This window comes from Exophiala aquamarina (assembly GCF_000709125.1).
Source record: "Exophiala aquamarina CBS 119918 chromosome Unknown aczIA-supercont1.19, whole genome shotgun sequence".
Classification (NCBI taxonomy): domain Eukaryota; kingdom Fungi; phylum Ascomycota; class Eurotiomycetes; order Chaetothyriales; family Herpotrichiellaceae; genus Exophiala; species Exophiala aquamarina.
The window spans coordinates 316,247-337,315 of record NW_013550569.1 but is presented as its reverse complement, the minus strand read 5'-3'; the positions used below and the strand labels follow the sequence as shown (position 1 = coordinate 337,315).

The following is a 21,069-nucleotide window of genomic DNA, read 5'->3' as shown; positions in this document are numbered from 1 at the left end:
ATCGTAGACAGAGTGCGCTCATGGGCCACTTGCCTTAGCTAGTCGTGTATCGACAGCCGCACGGTGATTGCGATTTTTCAGATGAGACTCGAAATTTTGAGCATTCAAACCGTCACCAATGCCAGGAATGTAAACTGCCACATTTGTTAGTCATGAGTTGCCAAGAACTGAATGCGAAACGGCCGAGATTGGCGTTCAGATGACCAAAGATTTGGGCGAGGGACAAAAACATCGTTCAAAGCGGCCGGGACATGTAAATTTGCCTACCTTTGCCAGTGCAGTCCCCACATCTTATTCTCGGTACGTATTTGTGAGGAAATGCGCGCGTCGTCTCATTCACTGGAACGACCTTGTGCGTTTTCGGATCAATTGCAGTATGCTTCATCACAGCTTCGAATGCATCATTAGGATAGATTTTGCGAAGGCGATCGAGGTCTTGTGAAAGCCATTCAGGTGGTGGAGGCTATACCAAGAGTGTTAGCATAGTTTCGTGTCAAGACTGCTTAACTTACTGCTGGATGTGAGGAACTTGGAGGATGGGGGGTAGCGTCGACAGCCCCTGGGATCTCCGCAGGCGCTGGAACTGGTGAGGGCGGAGGTGGCATAGCAGCGAGGTTCAATGGCGCAGTTGAAGCCGACCTCGAGTGGCTTCCCGGTAAAGGACTACTTTGATTCGAGACGAGCGCGCCTCGATCTTTGAGTCTCTGTGCTCGCGAAAACTCTCGCAGCTTGGCCTTTCCGACTTTCAAAACAACAATGAGTTTCTCAGGAACGGATTCGTCTTCGCTTTCTTCCTTATAATCCTTCTTCCTGGCTGATGTTCTGGACTCATGGTGGGATGGTGTTACCGAGTCTGGTGTGGCCGAACGTGCAGAAGCAAAGCCACCAAGGTTGGACCGAATTCCAGCAGTTGCAGAGAGAGCGGCATTTCTGATACCTCTAGTTCGAGCAGTGCCTTGCTGCAGCAGGTGGGTGGGGATTGCTGGTGAATCAGGCGCCGAATCATCACTATCTGAATCGTCCGAATCCTCGTAACCATCGCGCTGGCCAGTTGCACGGACTGACCGTCGTGTAGCCTTTGGCATTCTGAAAATACGACTTTCCTCCATGGATAATGCACCACCAGGGATAACCGAAGACACAACGAGCGACCTTATCGTTCGTTGTCGATCTTTCAAATCTGGTAGAGCAGGACCTCCACGACGGTTGGTAGATCGTTTTTGTCTTCGTTGTTCTCGAGAAATAGAGAGTTCTGTACGTTCCAGATCTGCCTCATTGAGCTCATAAAGATAGGGTGTATAATCCTTTGCGGCCTGATAGGGCCTAAAGGTGGTAGGAAGGGGTGATGGAAGGAAGTTTTCTCGGAGATCTGGGTCTTCAACTGGCCGACCATCGAATGGATGACCAGTGATATGTAAGGATTTGGAGAAGAGTTGACACTGTTCGCGAATAGAGTGGGCAATAGCAGTGGTGAACTCCCCAGCAAGAGATAAGTCGTTCGTCATTTGTCGCGCAAATTCCTCCGGCGAATTGTAAGGGCTGTTGACTTCCCATTCAAATTGGTCGATCAGAGTGTTCTGGCCGATGGTTATGTTTAGCTTGATGAGGATGCGCATTTCGTCATTTTTGTAGGCGAAATATGGCAAAGTAGGCTCGACCGTGATCTCGTCCGCGTATATCTGTGGGCAGTAGTCGCTGATCTGCTCACGAATATGTGCTACCACAGCTTGCACCAGGGGTCGGCAATTCTGGACTTCTAGCCCAAAATCTTCGACCAGCTTCTCAGCAAAATAGTCAATAGATGATGTGCGGTCATGCAGATTCCAAGTGAACGTGTCGCGTAGCTTGATCTTGCCCCAGTCGATATCGAGCCGGATGGGCACCAGATCTTCAGGCTGCTCTGCCTGGATGGTCTGGTCTTTCCGGGAAACATGGGGTGGGAGAGTCTTTCGTTTGCCAGGCCGTCTTTGTCGAGGATAGAGAATAGGATCGCGGATGTTTTTCTCGTCTGTCCGAGGGTTTCCAAAGCCTTCATATCCCACTCCAAAAATGGAGGCTGGATCATGTTCCCGTCGCAGATTTTGATACAAGGACAGCTCTTCTTTCTTTTCTTGCAAGATGGTGGGATGATTTGCTTGATCTGCAAGAAGAGCTTTGTAGTGGTACTCGTGATCGACATATTGCTCGGCCTGGATCCGGTCGACTGGAGTCTCGCGCTTGCGCTTGCGATTCACATTTGGGGTGGCACTTTGGCCATTGGTTGCTGAGGAAGATTCAGGCTTGGAAATTTCGATGCCCGAGGCTGCTAGAACCTCCTTGGCTCTTTCCTTGCCTTGCGCGATGGTGTCGGCATTGGCATCGCTGGGGGAGGCTGAAGGCGCTGAAGCCGGATCGGGGGGAGCAGCCACGGCAGGCGCGCCGTTGGGAGAGTCACTCATGACGATGACATATCAAGGAGTATGGACGGAGGGGATGGTAGGGTGTCCAATCGCGATAGGACGTTTTCCTGATGATGGTGTTAGCCATGCGGACGGATGCTTCAACGGTGAACAGCCAATGCGTGCGAATAGGGTGGTTGGGGGACCGAAGTCATCAACACAAGAGAGGCAATCTACATCAAAGACCCTCTCTAATCCATCTAAAGGACATTCAAAGGAAACAATGAGATACATACCAATATCCACCTCGGCTGGAACTGATGCGCAACGACACGATCGTGTTTAGGATGGGCTCATTTCTCGTCTTGCAGTTTCGCGTGTCGGACAAACTCTTGATCCAGCGAGACTCGGCTAGGCCTGAATGGGCTTAGTATAGATCGGTTTGGGATGCCGCTGTCTGACGAGCACATTATCTGTCTCGGCCACTAAGAGACGGGTGAAAAGGGGAGAGCTTATTGCGGATGTGGGACACGTGGTAAGGCTAATTCTGGAGTGTCAGACAATCCTCCTTTCTCAGGCAGAATCCCAACTCTCATCCATCCGAAGACATTGCGATCTTTTCTCACTTCAACCCGGCACCTCCAGCCGAAAGGCGTTTTCTTGGGTCAGCTAATGCAGGTTTCCAGCTTCATCTAGTGGGATTCGGCTGTTTTTGACTTGCGAAATCTTGAGTGACCCTTTTTCTCGTCATTTTTGCTGCTCTGGAGAGTCTCTGCCCGAACAGCGGTTGAGTTAACGGCTGCTAAGATTACCTTTGCCTACGACAACTCCTATATTGGAGCAACACGTTTCGTGACGAGTGCCGAAGACAAACGTACTCGAAAAGGAGAGTCGGCGAGCCAGAAAATCTCGAGAGATTTCCAGTCTCTCGCAGGGCTCATTGTCGTGGATAATGAGCACTCTTCGGCGTGGCAGCGATCAGCTGTGTGGTATTCAGTGGTCTTTAGAAGGCACAGGCAGCCCAGCTCATCTACGAGTGCATGGTGCCATACGACTGCCCGTACTACAACCCTTCAAGGCTCATGATCCAGGGATCTTCTATTCCTGTCGTCGGCTACGATGAGCAGAGTTGCCAGTATCAGCCACGAATTCGGGTAAAAGGAGAGACCCGGTTTCCTTGTTCTGGGCTACCTTTTCCTTACCGGTTCTTGCAGTGCTGCAGCCTAACAGTCAGTCTCATATATAAAACAAGAGCCAGAGGTCATGGTAGGTAGCAGCATCAGCAAACCAAAACATCGTCCCTCTAGCCAAATATCAATAATATTGCTGGGAGATTCACGGACAGAATTCCACTGCAGGATCCCGAAGGACATTAAAGCAGTAAATTGAAAGTCGAGGGCCAGATATTTGGCGAATATTTCATGCTGTACAGATTACCTCGTATATCGTGGCCATCGTTGAAATGCGTCTGGTCCAGGCAACTCTCAATTTTGTAGCGGTTGCGAAAGTCGGGGATATGAATCTCGCCGTCTTTGGGTAGTTGACTTTGAACGTGTTGAGTCCACGCGGCACATGAGCCGAGTCTAGAATTGACTTGCTCATTAATCATCACTTCACAGACGATGAACCATCAACGCTTTATCCGTTGTTATGATCCATAGCCTGTTATGTCATCGACTCATGCCATCTCAAGTTAGTGCCACGGTGTTGCACTTTTGCTATTTTGACTCTTGACACCTCATCCGTTTGAACCGAACGTATTCCAGGCTGCGAAATCCGACTGGAACGTTTCATCGCTGCCTAGGCCCGGATTTTTCGCTGTATATACTTGTTATATCGTACTATTCGCTCGGTTCTCTATTATCATAGTGTGTTGCAGAGCATTCCAACTCTTGTTTTCTTTGAGTGGACTGGCTGGCCTTATATAATTTCTAAGGCGACCAACGAAACCACTAACCATGGCCATCCAATTCCCAGAGGTTATGAGCACATACCGTTCATGGGTGATTTCCTCATTCATCACCTCGATTACCTTAGTCACATTTCTTCCTCGTTTATCAATACAACACTCTTACGCTTGGACAGCCCTCGCCTTGTACTTTTTGCACTGGACGGTGTACGGTATTTACAGCGTGATCATCTACCCGCGCTTTGTCAGTCCTCTGAGAAACCTACCAGGGCCAAAAGGAGGTTCATTCTTCCATGGCCAGTGGTCAGTCCTGACAGCAGAGCCGTCTGGAATCCCACCTCGGCGCTGGGCGAACGAGATCCCTAACGATGGTCTCATCCACTATTTGCATCTCTTCAACCGCCCTCGCATACTGCTGACCAGCCCCAAAGCTCTGGCAGAGGTCCTGGTCACCAAAAGCTATGACTTCATCAAACCGGAGCTTCTTCGTGCTGGCATCGGTGCCATCCTCGGCATTGGTATCCTCTTCGCCGAGGGCGACGAGCACAAAGCCCAGCGCAAAAACCTCATGCCAGCCTTCAATTTCCGCCACATCAAACAGCTGTATCCGATCTTCTGGTCTAAGTCTCGTGAAATGGTCCACGCCATTCAAGCAGAGCTCAAAGCGTCCACCGAGTCCAAACCCTGGATTGAAGTGGGCGAATGGGGAAGCCGAGCGACCCTCGACATCATCGGTATCGCTGGCCTAGGGCAGGATTTCGAGGCGCTGAAATCTCCCGACAATGAGTTGAACAGGGTCTACCGAACCGTGTTCCAACCGGACCGCACGGCACAGATCTTAGGGCTTCTATCATTCTTCCTACCGCATTTCATCGTCCGCAACCTCCCCGTGAGTCGTAACAACAACGTCCGCGCAGCATCCCGTGTCGCCCGAGACACATGCCGACGCCTAGTCGAAGAGAAGAAAAAACGCCTTGCCAACAAAGAGCCTATGCACCCAGACATCATCTCGGTCGCGCTCGAATCCGGCGGCTTCAGCGACAATGACCTCGTCGACAACATGATGACGTTCCTCGCCGCCGGCCACGAAACAACCGCATCGGCCTTCATGTGGGCCACCTACCTGCTCTGCAAGCACCAAGATGTCCAGAAGCGCCTACGCGAAGAGATCCACACACACATCCCTTCCCTGAGCAGCGACGGCGTCAACCACGAAGTCCTCGACAACATGCCGTACCTGCACGCCTTCTGCCAAGAAGTCCTGCGCGTCTACGCCCCCGTCCCGCTGACGCTGCGCGACGCAGCATGCGACACGACGATCCTCGGCCAGTTCGTGCCCAAGGGCACCAAAGTCATCCTTGCGCCCTGGGCCATCAACCTCAACACGGAGCTGTGGGGCGAGGACGCAGCCGAGTTCAAGCCCGACCGCTGGATGGCGCCCGGCCAGGCGAACGCCGGCGGCGCCGTAAGTAACTACGCGTTCTTAACCTTCTTGCACGGCCCCAGGAGCTGCATTGGCATGAAGTTCGCGCAGGCCGAGTTTGCAGCGCTGATTGCTGCGTTTGTGGGGACGTGGGCCATCGAGATGGTGGATCCCGACGAGGAGATTATTATCAAGGGCGGCATTACCGCGAAACCGAAAAACGGTCTTAGGGTTTACTTGGATAAGGTCGGGGAGTGGTAAATGTTGCTCATGTATGGTTAGATGTGGATGCGTACACGCTCGAATATATACATATATATCTACATGTTTTTGCACGTCGAACAAAGAACGTCAATCCAGATGGGATGCAGGGATGAGTGTCGAGGAAGACTACACAGCATAACACGATCGATCAAGATTTTGCCTTCTAGCGCATTGATGCATTTTTGATAGGGCTGCTAACGCTAGGATGCTGTCCATATTGACACGCTTTTCTGCTGCTGTCCCAATGAAATACATGTGTAAGCCGCTATTTCTTCAGTGCTTATGCCCCTCCTCGTTGTCGCTGAGATCACCAACGGAGCTCAGTTCGTCCGAATCACTCTCATCCTGACCTTTCGGCTTCTTCCTTGTCTTCCGGGCGACTTTGTTCGCCTGGCCACCACCGACTTTGCCAAACATGTCAGTCAAGCTCTTCTGACCCCTTTCACGCTCCTTGGCCATTTTCTTTCTCTCCTTCTCTTGCTTTTCATCAAACTTGGCCTGCATTTCCTGTCGCTCCTTTTTGCCCTTGTTGCTCAGCTCTCTCTCCAATGTCAGAAATTCATCACCCTTGGGATCCATCCCTATCAGACTTTCGAGCAATTTGATCTCCTTGGCCCACACACTCTTGTCCTCAATTGTCTTCTTGCTCGTTGGGTCTTTAGGATCAGGTCTCTCACTGGGAGTCTCGAGGATGAGTGGTAAACCCTGGAAACGCGGCTCATTCATGACGCTGTGGAAGGCTCGAAGGCCTAGAAACCCGAGCCCGATGTTTTGGTGTAGGTCACGATGGCTGTTGAGGGGTGCTTTCGAGTCGTTGAGATGCAAAGCTTTAAGATATTGCATTCCAACCACATCATCGAACTCTTGCATGGTCTTCTCAAATGCTTCGGGGGTCCTCAAATCATATCCTGCCGCAAATGCATGGCATGTGTCGATGCACACCCCGATGCGAGGCCTGAATTCAGGTTTGATTTGAGCAATAACGTCGCGGAGGTCAGAGAAGCGGCCTCCAATCAGCGTGCCATGTCCAGCCATGTTTTCCAAGAGCAGAACCACCGTGCTGGTCTCTGACAATGCTCGATTGAGGTTGCCAGCAAGCCGTTTTATGGCTTCGTCGAAAGAACCAGTGCCAGCTCCCCCTGGATGGAAATTATAATGCTTGATTCCTAAGGCCTCACACCGTCGCAGATCGTCAAGAAAAGCATCATATGACTGTTCAACCTTGTCTTTGTCCGCGTTCGCCAAATTGACCAGGTAGCTTCCGTGTGGAACGACGTGCTTCATCCCATCGTACTTATGCTCGATCAGAGCCTTTCGAAACGCATCCCTGTTGCTGTTTTGTAATGGAGGATTCTCCCACTTCCGCTGGGATTTGAGAAAACAGGCGAATGCATTTCCACCAATGTGTAGACAATTCATGACAGAGTTTTCTACTCCCTTGGCTACGCTTGTGTGGGCGCCGACGAACATCTTCAACCCTGTCGTCCGAGCAGCGAGAGCCATTGCTTCTGCTTCCTTTTCTTCTTTGGTCTTGCGCTTCTTCTTGGGTTTGGTTTCGTCCTCGTCGCCCTCTTCCTCCAGAGATTGTTTTGGTTTCCCTTTGCGCTTTGCCTTTGTTTGGGTTTCCTCCTTCACCAAGTCTTGTTCATCCTCCGGGTCTGCCTTCGAAGCCTTCTGGGTCTTCAATCTGAGGGCCGGGCTTTTTTTCACCGAGATCTTAACTTCCTCCGTCTCTTCTAAAATCAAGGAGCCGTTCCGAGTAGACTCAGCTTTATTTTCCACTTGTTCCTTGACTTGGACGTCGGTTGCTGCCAGTCGCGAACGGGGAGACCGCGTCGTCTCGGCGAAGCGCTCAACTTTCTGTTTGCTTCTTGGTGTTGATTCGACTGAGGGAACTTCGACCCTCTTTCGTTTCTTGCTGCCTAGGCTATCGCCATTCAATGAAGAGATCGTATACGTTCCGGGTTGCTTCCGTACTCTAGACATTGTGATGCATTGATACTAGAAATTGTGAGCTATTCGAGAGCATTGAGGGTTTGTGATCCGAACCTAGCCAACGTAGAGTACTTTTCGATGACGCTTCGTGCCGAACGCGTCCCCAGCACGCGTTCTGGGGACTTGTAAAGTCGTTCGAAGTGGGGAAACGCTTCTCCGTAATATTTCTCCTCCGCAGGCAAGCACTATTACATATCTGCCACTGATCGTTTGTCTTTGCCCCACGACTTACCTACGAAGCCAGTTACTTGGTAAATGGGAGATCTCTTCTCTATGAGACTCGCTGAACTGAAAAGCTAGTTGTCAAGATGTCTGACCAAGAACAAACAGAAGACACACCACAGTTGTCTGACAGCGACTCCAGCGAGGATGAATCAGATCGAGAACTTATTGAATCCCTTGTAGCGGGTCGCGAACGAAGAAAGACGGCGGGTAATCGTTACGACCGAGAAACAATCCTGGAAGAGGCTCCAGCAGAGGAAGACCCAGATGAAGTGGCACTGTTATTTGCCGATAATGAGGAAGGAGAAGATGAAGAGTTTAAAAGCGATGAGCCGGACGATGAGGCAGATATGTCCTCAAGTGATGACGATGACCAAGGCCCAAATGCTGCGGCGGATGATCTCGAAGGCGAAAAGGAGATAATAAAACAGGCCAAGGACGAGCGATCGAAGAAACGCAGAGCAGACCTGGCATTAACGAGTGCAGCTGGCTTGCGGAAAAAATTGAAGACAAATCCTACGCAGCCTACATTGCCCGCGGCTAAACCCAAGCCATCTAAGAAAAAAGAACGAGTGACTTGGGTACATGCTCAAGATTCCGGCCGGAGTTCGTTACGAAAACAAACGATCGCCCATCGCGCCGAAACAATTCAGCGACTGAAGGAGAGCGAAGCACAGAGTAAAAAGCTAAAAGCACTGAAGGAGAAAAGAGACCGTGAGCGGGCGGAAGATGCGCCAAAGGAATTGACACAAGCAGATCGACTAGCTGAAGCCGCCAGGGTTGAGCGCCAGAATGCAAAGAGTCTGAATCGTTGGGAAGCACTGGAGAAGAAGAGACAAGAAGAGCAGGCAGCGAAATTAGCAGCTCTGAAAAATCGCAAGCTGGAAGGCCCCGTCGTGAGTTGGTGGAGCGCAAAGGCGACATGGATTGGTCCTAGGCTGAATAAAATCGGCACGAAAGACGCAGGAGATATTCTAGAGGGAGGGGGAGCCATAACGAAGAAGAAGCCTGGGAGGAAGACTAAAGCAGAGCTCGAACGGCTGGCCGCCGAAAAGAAAGCCGAAGAGGGTACGCCAGCAACTGCACCGACCAGTACTGAAAACATAGCACCGGTAGCGCAAGCGGAAGTCCCTCAACCGAGCAAAGTCTTAGCAGGTACGGAGGACATTGCACCAGCACCGGCAAGTTCAGAACCCGAACTTGCAGCCCCGGTGCTTGACCCAAGTGGTGAGGCTGCAGACCCTCCAGTTCCCTCTTTGGTGACGGCAACAGATGTGATACCGAATCCAGAGTCTAGACCGACTCAACCAGTTGGAGACAAGCTGCAACAGCCTCGGGAGCAACAGGTCGAACCAAACTCGACACCATCGACTGAACTTCCTAGAGGATTTGCGGACTCTTTCCTTGAGGGAATCGAAGAGTACGCTTCGATGCAAGAAGAAGCCCGCCCACCTAACAAGGATTTGGGCAACGAGGAAAATCTAGCCAAATCAACGAAAATAGACGAACCAAAGCTCGATGTACAGATGATCGACGCCCTAGGCGATGAACCAGAGGCCACAGCACCGACTGCCCCGACTACCAGTCAAGCCGCTCCTTCAGACGTCAATTCTTCTCCGCACCGCAAAGAGATTCCAAGTTTGGTTCCAAGCACTATAGCTACTAACCCTTCACCCGCTCAACCGGCATCTGATCCGGTGATCTCGGAAGATATGGCTCAACAGAACGGCCAGGCAAGTGTAAAACAACCACCGGTACAAGAAGCTGAAGACCAAAGTGTGGTCAGAAGCGAAAGGGTGGAGCAGCAAGGTCTGGAAGTCAAGGCTGATAAATCTGTACCTGAGCCTCTGCCTGAACGTGAGCCCGTGATTGAGCACTCAACCCGAAACCTCGTTATCCTGGAAAAGTTTGACGGTCTCAGCAATCAAGCGCGACAGGAGTTTTCGATATTTTACAACCAGCGAAAGCCGGGAAAGGCAGTGAAGTCGCTGAAGCACAGTCAAGAGCTGTGCCCTATCACGGCTTTTCCCGTTAGATATCGTGATCCAGCTACCGGGATCGGGTTTGCGACGGCTGCAGCATATAAAAAGCTTCAGGAGGTGAAGGACCACCAATTCATCTGGAGTAGCATGCTAGGTTGCTACGTCGGTCGGGACGGAGCAGTGGCTGCTCGCGGAGTACCAGAAGGGTTTCTTCAGGAGTGAACGGTATCATTCTGGAATTACGACACCGATATGGTCAACATTGCGACTTTTAAAGATGAATGAGGAGTCATGTCAGGCTGTGCGGCACCCTTTTTTGGAATATCGAGGGCTTGGGGGATCAGGCTGAGCACGTGCCATTCCCGTTCCAGGAATTCCATGCGCCCATTCGTTAGGTGATCACTGATCAGGGGCCCTAAGTCCTTATCGCCCGGGGCTGAGGGGCTGAAGGGGGACTGCAGAGCCCTTGAGCTTACCTAGAATCAGCTTAGTGGAGGGGCTCAGGGCGGAGGATTGGGCGATGATTTGATGAATGGCCACTGCCCGCAACTTTGTTCCTGGTTCAACATCCCCTATGACCACATGTTGCATTTGCTACCCCAGTGCTTATCTCATTACCGCAAAAACCACACTGCACCCCTCGCTCTTTATCTACATACCCCATCTGGATGCCTTTCAAGGCTCATGCCATTTGTGGCTGCGGACACAGGCACAGGGAGAGGCACAGGCCCAGACTCCAAGGGCGCACGACATTGGGCCCTTTTCACCAGTCGCTTTTATCCCTACCTGTTTGGCATTGACACTGAGATTGCGGTGTGCAGCCCTGGACGTGTCTGAGTGCCCACCAGTCCAGCAACAACAACATCGTTCATGGCAAATACACACCTTTTATTTTGGTCTCTCTTTTATTCCCTCACCGCTCCCAATGGAGCACCCTTCTAATGACACTAAACCCATTCCAAATCATCGCAGGCATTCCAAGAAAAAGGAGCCACGTTCGAGTAAACCTCTAAAACGCACGAGTGCGCTCGCGATCGGTGACTCAACCAACTCAACTGGCTCATCGTCTTCTTCCACCAGCTCCCGCGCGAGGGACAAGGAAGTGATGGCGGCCAGTTTCTTGCAATACTGGTATGGCGAATCCCCACCGTTGCCTCCAGCCCAATTTGAGATCTGCTGTAACGAGTGCTGACATCGCGTGAAATTCCAGCGCCATGTGCGAGAAACAAATCATGACTCCGTCCAATTCCCTCCTCTACTGCAGTGAAGGGTAAGTCAACGAGTGCGCCGAACCCAGAGAGAGTGATTGTTGAAACTCGGCTGACTTTTTTGCCCTTGTGCTCTCCAGCTGCCGCCGCAAAGACTCGGTCAAACCATTGTCGGCAACCATCCTGTCATCTCCTCCACGACCGGCCTCAGCCTCAGTGCCATGCTCACCTCGCCCAGTGCTCCAAATGCACTCCTCGAACCCAATGGCATCGACATACCACCAGCCAGCCCCAGTCCTCCGGATACCGGCCGAGATGCACGGCCACAAGTCCGATCTTGACCCGACCGAATGGAAGCCAAAATTAGGAGACAGCCACCGCAAGACCTCTGAGGCTTTCCGTTACCTGTCACAATTCCACCAGACCATGAATAATAGTGCAGACGCGACTTTCAGTGATACCCCCAACTTGAACGAGGCCACCAGCAACGGCGGCCTCGGCCTCTTCAGACCTGTATATTACAACACCTCCGTTAACCACGCCACCAAACGCCCCGCAATGCACAAAAGCACGATGAGCATGTCCACCATGACCACGACCACGACCTCGACCCCAAGCCTCAGCCTAACCAACACACCGACCACAGCAGCCAGCAGCTTCGACAGCACCACCCACATGCACATGGGCTACGACCACGGCCACGACCACTACGACTTCAATCTGCGCCCGCTACCCCCACGCCAGAACCCGCTGTACTACAGCACGAGCGCCGGCGTCGGCAGGGGCATGGGCGTCGACCTCGTGACTCCGCACGTTGCCCCACCGGGCGACACGGAGGCCTCATCTTCCATGCCGGCCGTCTATGACCATGACTTCTGGGGCAAGAAGAAGATTGCTCCCGTCACAGGTGGAGCCGATGCTGCTCCAGCTCCAGCTAGAGTGTTGAGCACCACCAGCAATGGAAACGGGCTCGGCGCGCTCTTCGGCAAGGCTGCGTGAGACAGGGAGAGAGACATAGGATATAGGAGATCGAGGGTTTGATGTCCTGGGCGTCTCAGCACCTGGCTTGCCCAGGTAGGGACCAGGAGAACGGGGCTTCTTGGGCCGCTAGAGCTCCATGGCGTGGCTCGAGCTTGTTGACCGATGACTGCTATAGCTCGGCCATCAAGCTCAAGCTCTGGTTTTATTCTTCTTTGGCCAGAACACCTGCCTTCTCGGGAGATCTCGACCATGACCTGGCCTATGGCATGGTGTCGCTTGCTAGTGGTCCCGAACTTGGACTTGAAATTGTGTTTGCTCGCAATCTTATGCTTTCTTCCCGATCTAATGTTCTAGTCTTGTTCGAATGAATGCACCCTAATTCGCCAACAACGAGATTTACAAATGCCGTGTACCTATGCTTTCTGAAACCCCCCCCCAAACCGATGCAACTGGATATGGTGCTGTCAATCAAGTACTCAACCACTTCTCGGGACACCGTGCTGCCCTTGAGTTTCACCACTTTGACAACAAGTGTCGTCTTGTTCACGCGTCGCCGAATGCGGACGTGCCTTTGCAATGCTATCAGACCACGAGATCAACCACCACTGCACGATGGTCCGTCATCCATACACGATCATCAAAACGATTCGGAAGAACTCCATAGCCTTTCACCCATCCACGGACCTTTTCCTTCTCAGCTGCAAGTTCATTGTCGTCACCGTCGTCTTTAATGCCTAAATGAACATAATCGATTCTCCACTTCCCCTTTGCTTTTTCATTCTGAGGGAAGCCGGTAAAAGTCTTTTCATCCCCGTAAACGTCCTCGTCCAGAACCACCCGACGAGTGTCAATGAAACCTGACCCACGCGTATTCAGCAGCTTATACGCGTCATCGTTGGGTGGAGAGTTCAGATCTCCCGCAAGGAAGATGAAACTGATTGATGGGAATTGTTCCTTCGACGTAGAGGTGACGTGGAGGATGATTTTGGCGGCCTCTCGACGCGCCACGACTCCGGAGTCATCAAGATGAGTGTTCATTGCCAGGATCGTTCTGCCTTTGCTGTCAGGTAAATTGGACTCCAAAACGGCAATGGTTAGAATCCGGATGCTGGCAGCATCCCATCCCTTCTTGCCCACCGTACGGGTCTCATTGAGCCAGACGGTGTCGAAGTGCAATAGTGTCCAGGCAGACCGCCGGTAAAAGATAGGCGAGTACTCGCCACCCTGTTTGCCATCATTACGACCTACTCCAACACTGTCCCAGTCATTCTCTTCAGGCGTGACGTTGGAATTGAAGCTGCTACACAACAGATCTTCCAGCTGCGGATGCAGCACCTCTTGCATACAAACTAGGGTTGATGGCGGAGTGAATTGGGGCCGGGTGTGGTACTTGAAATGTGCTGAAAGCTTAGGAAATCGATCAGGCCAACGGAGTTCGGATTCTTCAGGCGGATCTGCGGCATAGCGAATGTTGTGGGTGATGATTCGTAGAGGGACGGACTGTGAGATTGAAGCAGACGGAGCTGGTGTTGCAGTAGCGGACCGCGCAGGCGAGGAAGCATCACCCATCTTGGCAAAAGGGACTGTTGGTAGATGAGTTCAAGAAGGTGACGTTCAGTCAAGGTATCAGGCTGCCAATGCTCCTTGTTGAACCAGGCAACCTGGAAAGTTAAAAGTACAGTGGTAGATGGAGGGAAGAGAGAAAAAACTCCACAGCCCAGGTATATGTACACGTTAAATATTTATCGATGATGCTCGTAACCCCGGAGGTGATCGTTGTGGGAGATGGGATCGTTGGGGTCGACTGTCTTGATGTCGTGGAACCAGCAAGCAAAAGGAGGCAGGAACGACTGGGGAGTCACATGTTCCACCGGCCTACGACTTGACACCTGACGCGTGACGCTTAACTTGTTGAGGCCCAAGGCAAGTGGTACTGTGTGGACTGCTTGCTGGGGAAAGAGTGACCGAGCTGCCTGGAAGTGTATCTGTTTGTTGGCTTGATCACGACTGCATCATACAGCCGTGAGCTTGCGCGTTTGCTGGTTGCGAGTTGTACGACTTCTGAACGCGAATTCCGTGGCTGAATGATCTTACCGTGGAAAGGGTCGTCAAACACGGCCACGATCGATACTGGGCATCAGTGAGCCGAGCAAAGATGTGTGTGTGGGTCACAGAACAGTGAAGTGGACGGCGAGTAACACGACTTCCGTCTGAGACCACTACTGTGAAGCTGGTTGGTTCATGTTTGCGAACAAGCTGATGGTCACTGCGCGGTTGAGATATCTGAAGTCTGTGGTGGTGGAAGCCTCTTTGCGACTGTTGGGGCCACGCCGCTATAATGGCGATCACGTGAGTCGCTTCCCTCGCGAAGTTGCAGTCTCGTCACAGTGGTTAGAGATAACAGCGTTCACCTTCAATCATTCAACGGCCGTACCTTGTCTCGCCTTGTGCCGCGTACGTTGGGGCTGTATGGTCTAAGCGAAGACTGGCGACGTTCTCGCTGCAAGATTGCGTCCCCTTGGTGTCTTGGCACATATCCTCTTCTCGTTCCGAGTCCTACAATTTAACGCTGCTGAGCTTGACTCTTCACAAGCATGTTGGGGGAGATTGATGGGCTGGAAGGGAGCTAGCTATTATTATGTACTTAGCATGTTCTATTCGTCATAGGGTTCGCCTCCAGTCGATAATCTTTCGTGTTATTCCTGTGCCACTTATGCTTGTCTCGTGTCTGGTCTTGTATGACGATTTCTTGTCACAGGTCTTGGATATGAATATCTTATCATTTTACATTTAAACTCAACACCTATCTGCAAGAAACACACAGGAGGTGGTTGTCCAAATTGAAGAATGTGGCATCCTCAAAGCACTGCAACCTTTCATTTTTACAATTTTAACGCACTTACTGTGCCCGTCTCTTTTTGATTTCTTCCTCCATATCCCTCTCAGCCTCCTCATCTTCCGCACCAAATCCTCCCCACCCGTCAAACTCGCTGGCCAGCCTGACAGCAGCCTTGAGAAAGAAGTTCTCGGCGTCCTCAGGATCACCCCACAGCTTATGGACCTCCTTGATCGCACGAATGGCCTTGACAAAATGCGCGTCCAACTTCTTCTTTCCCTCAAGCGCTGTGTGTTTGGCGAACGCCCAATCTCGGCCCCGTAGATCAAAATTCGTGACGGATGATTTCTTGATGGCGGGCCGGAGCTGCGCAATGTAGATTGCGATTGTGATCCACAGCCACTCGCGGACAATTTTCACGTGATGTTCGCGAGGGATAAATGGGATCAGGATTCGGACAGCATGCGAGGTTGTCAGAAGGTGGACGAGGAAGAAATCGTACCCATGCCCACCCACTGCTGGTCCGCTGGCGATGAGCAAGTTCGTAGCCAACTGTTGAGATTGAGCAAAGTCTCTGGTTGGGTCGGCTATCTTCCAAGATGACCAATGTTCGAGTAGGATGGTCGTCAGTGCCTCATCAGCGAGGAGTCGCGACAAATTGTCACCGCCATACTTGTCAAAGGCGCCGTCAAGCCTTTTGTCACTGTGTACACGCTCAAAGACCTCGTACAGATCGTTTGTTGAATTCGACTGACTGGAAGGCGAATGTTCCAGCATCCCTGCAAGTTTCGGATCGTAGCACGTTGCTGCCAGACCCAATGCTTCCATCGCCACTTCGCGGCTATTAAGCTCGTAGGCGTACCCGAGATGGATGAGAGGGTGGCCCAATCCCGAGACGAGAGCATTGAATAAAGGCCACTCATTCGCAGAGCCCTTGGAGCCCCGTTCGTAGATAAATCTTCCTACAACATCTTTCCATTCGTACCCTTCAAGAACTAATTGATCTTCGAAGAAATCCACCCACGCTCGCTGGTATTCGCGTTTTCCGAGATAGTCGCGATAGTCATGCAGCGCGATCTCGGATGGCGAGTCTTTCCAAGGCTCGTGACCATCGTTTGCGACTGCATCTTCGTATATATCGTTAAGATGATCAGCAGTTCCGCCGAGTAGATAGCCAGAGCCTAAGTGCTAGAGGGGCGAATAATGTGTAAGCTAACAGAACCGCAAAGCTGGCTTGCCAAGGCCTCACATGAGGAGTGTGGTTATGAAATCTCAAGCGATTGTACAATATTGAGTATGTAGCGTGATTCAGGCGAAGCAAATGTTTAAGTCTGCGGCCTCGTTTGTCACTGAGGACTTCAACGTCATGGACCTCAACGGCAGGAATTTGGATGGACTCGCCCGTACCACCTCGACCAAGTCCAAAAGTGGGAAGCGATCGGGGCAGTAATGAGGAAAACATCCTGATTCAAATTGCCCGAGTCAGATTAATTGTGGAAAATCGTTAAACATAGAGGCATGTTAGAGCAATACTCATGGTGAGGTGCTTGGACGGTTGATGAGGTGGGAAAGACGGTTGAGGTCACGTTCTTCCATTTCCCCGCATCTTGAGGCAAGCGGCAGCCGCGACATTTGATGCGGAAATGACGGAAGGTCCAACCCGATGTATCAATTTCCTTCTTGCCTATCGGGGGGACAGGGACGTGTCGTCATGCTCGAAGCAACGACATGCATGTAGCCGAGCAGCAATGATGCGACTTCAGCGGAAGAAATGAGAACTCCTGCTAAGATATCCTGATAGAAACACAGTTGATGTTTGTCATTCTGGTCCATTACATTACCTCCCCCCACGTGCCACATCTCACGCTAATCTAGAGTCACAACCACCTTCTTCGCTGATACACGCTTCCTCAAAAGATCCAGTCCAGCTTGAATACTCTCGAGGCCTTTGCCCACAATGATCGGATCTGGAGCAACAATGTATCTGTTTTCTTCCAGAGCCGCTGGGAGGAAGTCTTGGTACATCGCTTTCCCAACTTCATTGAATGCAAGTGTCGACCCAAAGATAAACCCGTATTTGATACCATAGCGCTTCGATTTGAGCCAAAGGGCGACCTGCCCCCACATAAAGTAGTATATAATGGTTGGCACAATCAACGTGGTCGGATGCGTTGGTGGCATTGGATAGGCAGCCATCGTGACGACCTTATCACCTTCGCATTTACTCAGAATATCCATGCAGATCGTGCCGGACCCGACTCCAATCCACATTGCGCCAGCTGTCGTCCTTCCCTGGAATGCTCTGATGATGTCCTGGACGACAGCCTTGCTGTTATAGTCGAACACTTTCGTGGCGCCCAAGCCACGAACATATGCAAAATTCTTGGGCGAGGCGGTTGTAAAGACTTCATAACCCGCCGCCACTGCCAACTGGATGGCATTGCTCCCAACACTTGTCGAGCCTCCCCAAATGAGTAGTGTCTTGCCTGTCGGCTTCGGCTGGCTCGAAGGCAGCTCCAGCCCGAGCTGATCCTTCTGGAATAGGCCGCAGGCCGCTGTGCCGAGCCCGAGAGGCAGCACACACGCTCTCTCGAAGGAGAGATCATCTGGGATACGTGAAGCCATGTGCTCGAGTAGCACAACATATTCCTGAAACGCCCCTTCGGGTGACCCGCTACGGTGCTTGTCCCCTCCCAGGGCTTGACCAAGGACACGATCACCCACTTTGATGGTGGACACCTTGGACCCGATCTCGACAACTTCCCCGGCTGTATCGATTCCCATTATGAATGGATATTTGACCCAGGGAAATGCAAGGTTGCTCCCAATGGCCTGTATTTGAACGTCGACTGGGTTGAGTGCTATAGCTCGATTCTTGATGACAATCTCATCTCCCTTAGGACGAGTATATGCCGCCGCTTTGATCTGAAGCGGTCTTATTTTTGGAATGGTCAACCATGCTGCTGTATTCTTAGCCATGTTACTTGATCTGAATCTTTGAGCGTTCAATATGAATGTCGCTTGTCTGTTTTGCAACTACAAGGTAAAAGAGGTTGGGTCTATCACAACAGAACCCGTTCTTGTTCGGCATTGCACTCTATGTCCCTCATTTATAGAGACTTGGATGTTTTCAGAGTGCAAAATGCAAACCGAAAGCTGGCTAGATCACCCGCAGATACTCCAATGTGGCCTTCATCGAAAACAGATCCAGCACGTCGTCCGCGACTATTGTCGCAGAATACATCCCAAGCAGGCCTAGCTCGTAGTTGAATCCGAGCGCAGGTTAGCGCAGATTTCTTTGGCAAGCCACATCCCCTCGTGATTCAGGCTGGTTCTACAATGTGGAGCAGTCAAAGTGAACCGGTCAGATTAATGCTCCGGAGCGCCTCGCGGGGCCTTGATCTTGATCATAGGTGAAGTTGAACGACACCCTTGATTCTGGAGCCAATTCGATCCCCCCTTCATACGGCATCACCATTCTCAGGATTGTGTTGCAGTCTGCCGGCTTTGTTCTGTTTATTAAAGCCTTCGTTTTCGTCTGTCATCTGAGACTCCAATGAAGCAAGGACTGGTTGCCTGAATGTCCACAGCCGTGCCCTTGGATGATGGTCAACTTCTGATCTTATCTTTTGTCTGGTAGTCTCAAGAACAACCAGATGAATCTCTTTCACAACGCCGTACTTCTAGCTCTATCCACTACTAGCGTATAGCAGGTGTCCGCTGAATTCGGATACCGGAACTGCGAATACAGGAAGCAAACATCTTCCCAGCCTTGTAGACAGACTGCGGCGGGTCCGATGAAGCCCCGGAACCTGCATACGACACTGCAAGTCATGAACGGCAACCAGCGAATCAAGACACACTCGAAATCTAGGCAGGGATGCAGGAATTGCAAACTCCGCAGTGTGAAGGTATGGATTCAAGCTCAGTCCCGCCGAAATGGCTAAATTGAGAACGGCAGTGTGACGAGACCAAACCGCAATGTCGAAGGTGTATTTCTTACGGAGTGCTATGCAACTATGGTGGCGCCAATCTCGATCTGCAGCTCATGGTCGAAAGAGCTTCAACCCCTCCCGGTCTACCCTGGGACAGTCACCTTCCAGAGCAATTACCTTATCGGGTCAGCGAGCATGAACAGTTGCTAAAGCGATTTCGCAATCGAACCGCTTTTACGGTTAGCGATGACAAGCGACTCAGCCTCTACCAGAATGAGATCATCACCCTTGCACGTTCGGTACGGATTATACTATCTCTTGTAGCAGAAGCTTCTTGGTATTCTTGCTGACATAAAGTCAGAACCCAGTTCTGATGCATACGATTTTGACCGTAACCCTTATGCATGATCGATTTCTTTCGCCCACGCGCAACTACAGACGATCGGCAGTGGAAGCATATCATTGTTACCGGGCTTCAACGAGCCTACAAGAACAACTTGCCCGCCCTCTGGGACTAGCAGAACAGGCCGCTCTCTGGACCTCAACCGCGCTTCTCGGCATCATTGTCTTTGCACAACTGGATGCTGACACACCGGATGAAGTGTGGCCACTAGCACCATGTTCTACTCCCAAAGTCGACTGGGTCAGGATAGGACAAGGCAAATCGGGGGTTTATCAGATCACGCCTCTCCTCCACGAGGATCCTGTGTTCGGCCCCTTGACCGTCATACAGAATCCGGAGAAAGAATTCAAACTGACCACCGGTTTGACCCTTGGTCAGCTTCCGCGCCCTTTTATTCGCTTGTACGGCCTGGATGATCATGGTACCGACGAGTTCAATCTATACCGGCCCGCACTACGACGACTCGCGAGGGCGCTTGACCCTAAATGCCATCCCGTCAAAGTGGTCATGGATTTTTGGGGTTTCACAAACATGAAGCCAGAATTCAAGGCATTGTTGGACGACCGAGATCCGCGCGCTCTCTTGATCTTAGCGTACTGGTACATGAGAGTCAACCAGCTAGGTGTGTGGTGGCTGCGCCCGCGAACTGTCCTAGAGGGTCGCGCCATTTGCGCATATTTGGAGCAGTACTCTTCGGACGATCCCGATCTGCGGAGTCTTTTGCAGTTTCCAAAAGCATCCTTTGGCCCCCGGGATGAGCCTTTGAAAGCTACCATTGAACCTAAAAGTGGGTTCTTATGGAGCTAGCAGTACCGTTTGTTGAACTCATGAGCGGCTCACTTTTCGCTGTGGACATGGGCCTCACCACGAGAATCATGAGCTGAACCGGGCCGCCCAAGAAATATGTTCAAATAGAGATTTGGTTGCCTGTGGACTTGGACGAGCAAGAGAGAGTGAATGACAGCTTTGCAAGCTGAAAAGCTGGGCAACAGTTATTGCTCCAAAAGATCGACTCCTCCAATAGAATTTGAGATTAGATTAGGGGTCGGCACCACCAGGCACAACGCTTGCAGCAGATGGTTGATCTCTTACTACCACCTGATAAGTTCAAACCCTCCATCCCCAGCGTTATTCTCGGTGACGAGACTTAGCACACTCTGATTCCGAGCGCTTGGCCACCAAATACCGATATCAGGAATGATCTAAATTAGAAGGGGTGTTGAAGTATCCTGGACCACCCTCGGACCCTCTCAGAGCTCTTTCCCACGCCTCTCTCCACTTCCACTGCCCCCCCCCCGGGTTCTGATAGCCTTGAAGACCCAGTTCCTTGCCCTTTTCTGACTGTTCAGCGGATTTCTCGTGAACGGGGCTCGCTTTCTGGCAGCCGTTCGGTGTTCCCTGGCTGGACTTTGAATTTGAATCCACCCAGCCTTGAATGTCTCCAATTGTAAGGCTGCCGGTTTGCGGGTCACATGCCTCCTGGTCTGGATGAACTGGCTGGGAGTGAACAGCACCCATGGTTTCGTATTCAAA

The 21,069-nt window shown here is 51.5% G+C and overlaps 9 protein-coding genes across 9 annotated transcripts; 4 read left to right on the top strand and 5 right to left on the bottom strand.

The window, feature by feature from the left end:
• Positions 1-503: 503 nt before the first annotated feature.
• Positions 504-2,438, bottom strand: A1O9_11802 (uncharacterized protein; the record flags this gene model as incomplete). The annotated part of the gene is made up of 1 exon (XM_013399311.1): positions 504-2,438. One exon carries the CDS (start codon positions 2,436-2,438, stop codon positions 504-506), a length of 1,935 nt encoding a protein of 644 aa, XP_013254765.1.
• A 1,898-nt stretch (positions 2,439-4,336) lies between these two features.
• Positions 4,337-5,971, top strand: A1O9_11801 (uncharacterized protein; the record flags this gene model as incomplete). The annotated part of the gene is made up of 1 exon (XM_013399310.1): positions 4,337-5,971. The coding sequence occupies one exon, from the start codon at positions 4,337-4,339 to the stop codon at positions 5,969-5,971; it is 1,635 nt and encodes a 544-aa protein (XP_013254764.1).
• A 276-nt stretch (positions 5,972-6,247) lies between these two features.
• On the bottom strand, positions 6,248-7,960 carry A1O9_11800 (AP endonuclease 1; the record flags this gene model as incomplete). Its single annotated transcript, XM_013399309.1, has 1 exon — positions 6,248-7,960. The coding sequence occupies one exon, from the start codon at positions 7,958-7,960 to the stop codon at positions 6,248-6,250; it is 1,713 nt and encodes a 570-aa protein (XP_013254763.1).
• Positions 7,961-8,277: 317 nt separating this feature from the next.
• A1O9_11799 (uncharacterized protein) lies at positions 8,278-10,395 on the top strand (the record flags this gene model as incomplete). Its single annotated transcript, XM_013399308.1, has 1 exon — positions 8,278-10,395. The coding sequence occupies one exon, from the start codon at positions 8,278-8,280 to the stop codon at positions 10,393-10,395; it is 2,118 nt and encodes a 705-aa protein (XP_013254762.1).
• Positions 10,396-11,645: 1,250 nt separating this feature from the next.
• A1O9_11798 (uncharacterized protein) lies at positions 11,646-12,380 on the top strand (the record flags this gene model as incomplete). Its single annotated transcript, XM_013399307.1, has 1 exon — positions 11,646-12,380. One exon carries the CDS (start codon positions 11,646-11,648, stop codon positions 12,378-12,380), a length of 735 nt encoding a protein of 244 aa, XP_013254761.1.
• A 564-nt stretch (positions 12,381-12,944) lies between these two features.
• Positions 12,945-13,931, bottom strand: A1O9_11797 (uncharacterized protein; the record flags this gene model as incomplete). The annotated part of the gene is made up of 1 exon (XM_013399306.1): positions 12,945-13,931. One exon carries the CDS (start codon positions 13,929-13,931, stop codon positions 12,945-12,947), a length of 987 nt encoding a protein of 328 aa, XP_013254760.1.
• Positions 13,932-15,261: 1,330 nt separating this feature from the next.
• A1O9_11796 (uncharacterized protein) lies at positions 15,262-16,660 on the bottom strand (the record flags this gene model as incomplete). The annotated part of the gene is made up of 2 exons (XM_013399305.1): positions 15,262-16,386; positions 16,448-16,660. 2 exons carry the CDS (start codon positions 16,658-16,660, stop codon positions 15,262-15,264), a joined length of 1,338 nt encoding a protein of 445 aa, XP_013254759.1.
• Positions 16,661-17,064: 404 nt separating this feature from the next.
• Positions 17,065-18,177, bottom strand: A1O9_11795 (uncharacterized protein; the record flags this gene model as incomplete). Its single annotated transcript, XM_013399304.1, has 1 exon — positions 17,065-18,177. The coding sequence occupies one exon, from the start codon at positions 18,175-18,177 to the stop codon at positions 17,065-17,067; it is 1,113 nt and encodes a 370-aa protein (XP_013254758.1).
• Positions 18,178-19,246: 1,069 nt separating this feature from the next.
• A1O9_11794 (uncharacterized protein) lies at positions 19,247-20,343 on the top strand (the record flags this gene model as incomplete). The annotated part of the gene is made up of 2 exons (XM_013399303.1): positions 19,247-19,432; positions 19,495-20,343. The coding sequence occupies 2 exons, from the start codon at positions 19,247-19,249 to the stop codon at positions 20,341-20,343; spliced, it is 1,035 nt and encodes a 344-aa protein (XP_013254757.1).
• Positions 20,344-21,069: the final 726 nt, after the last annotated feature.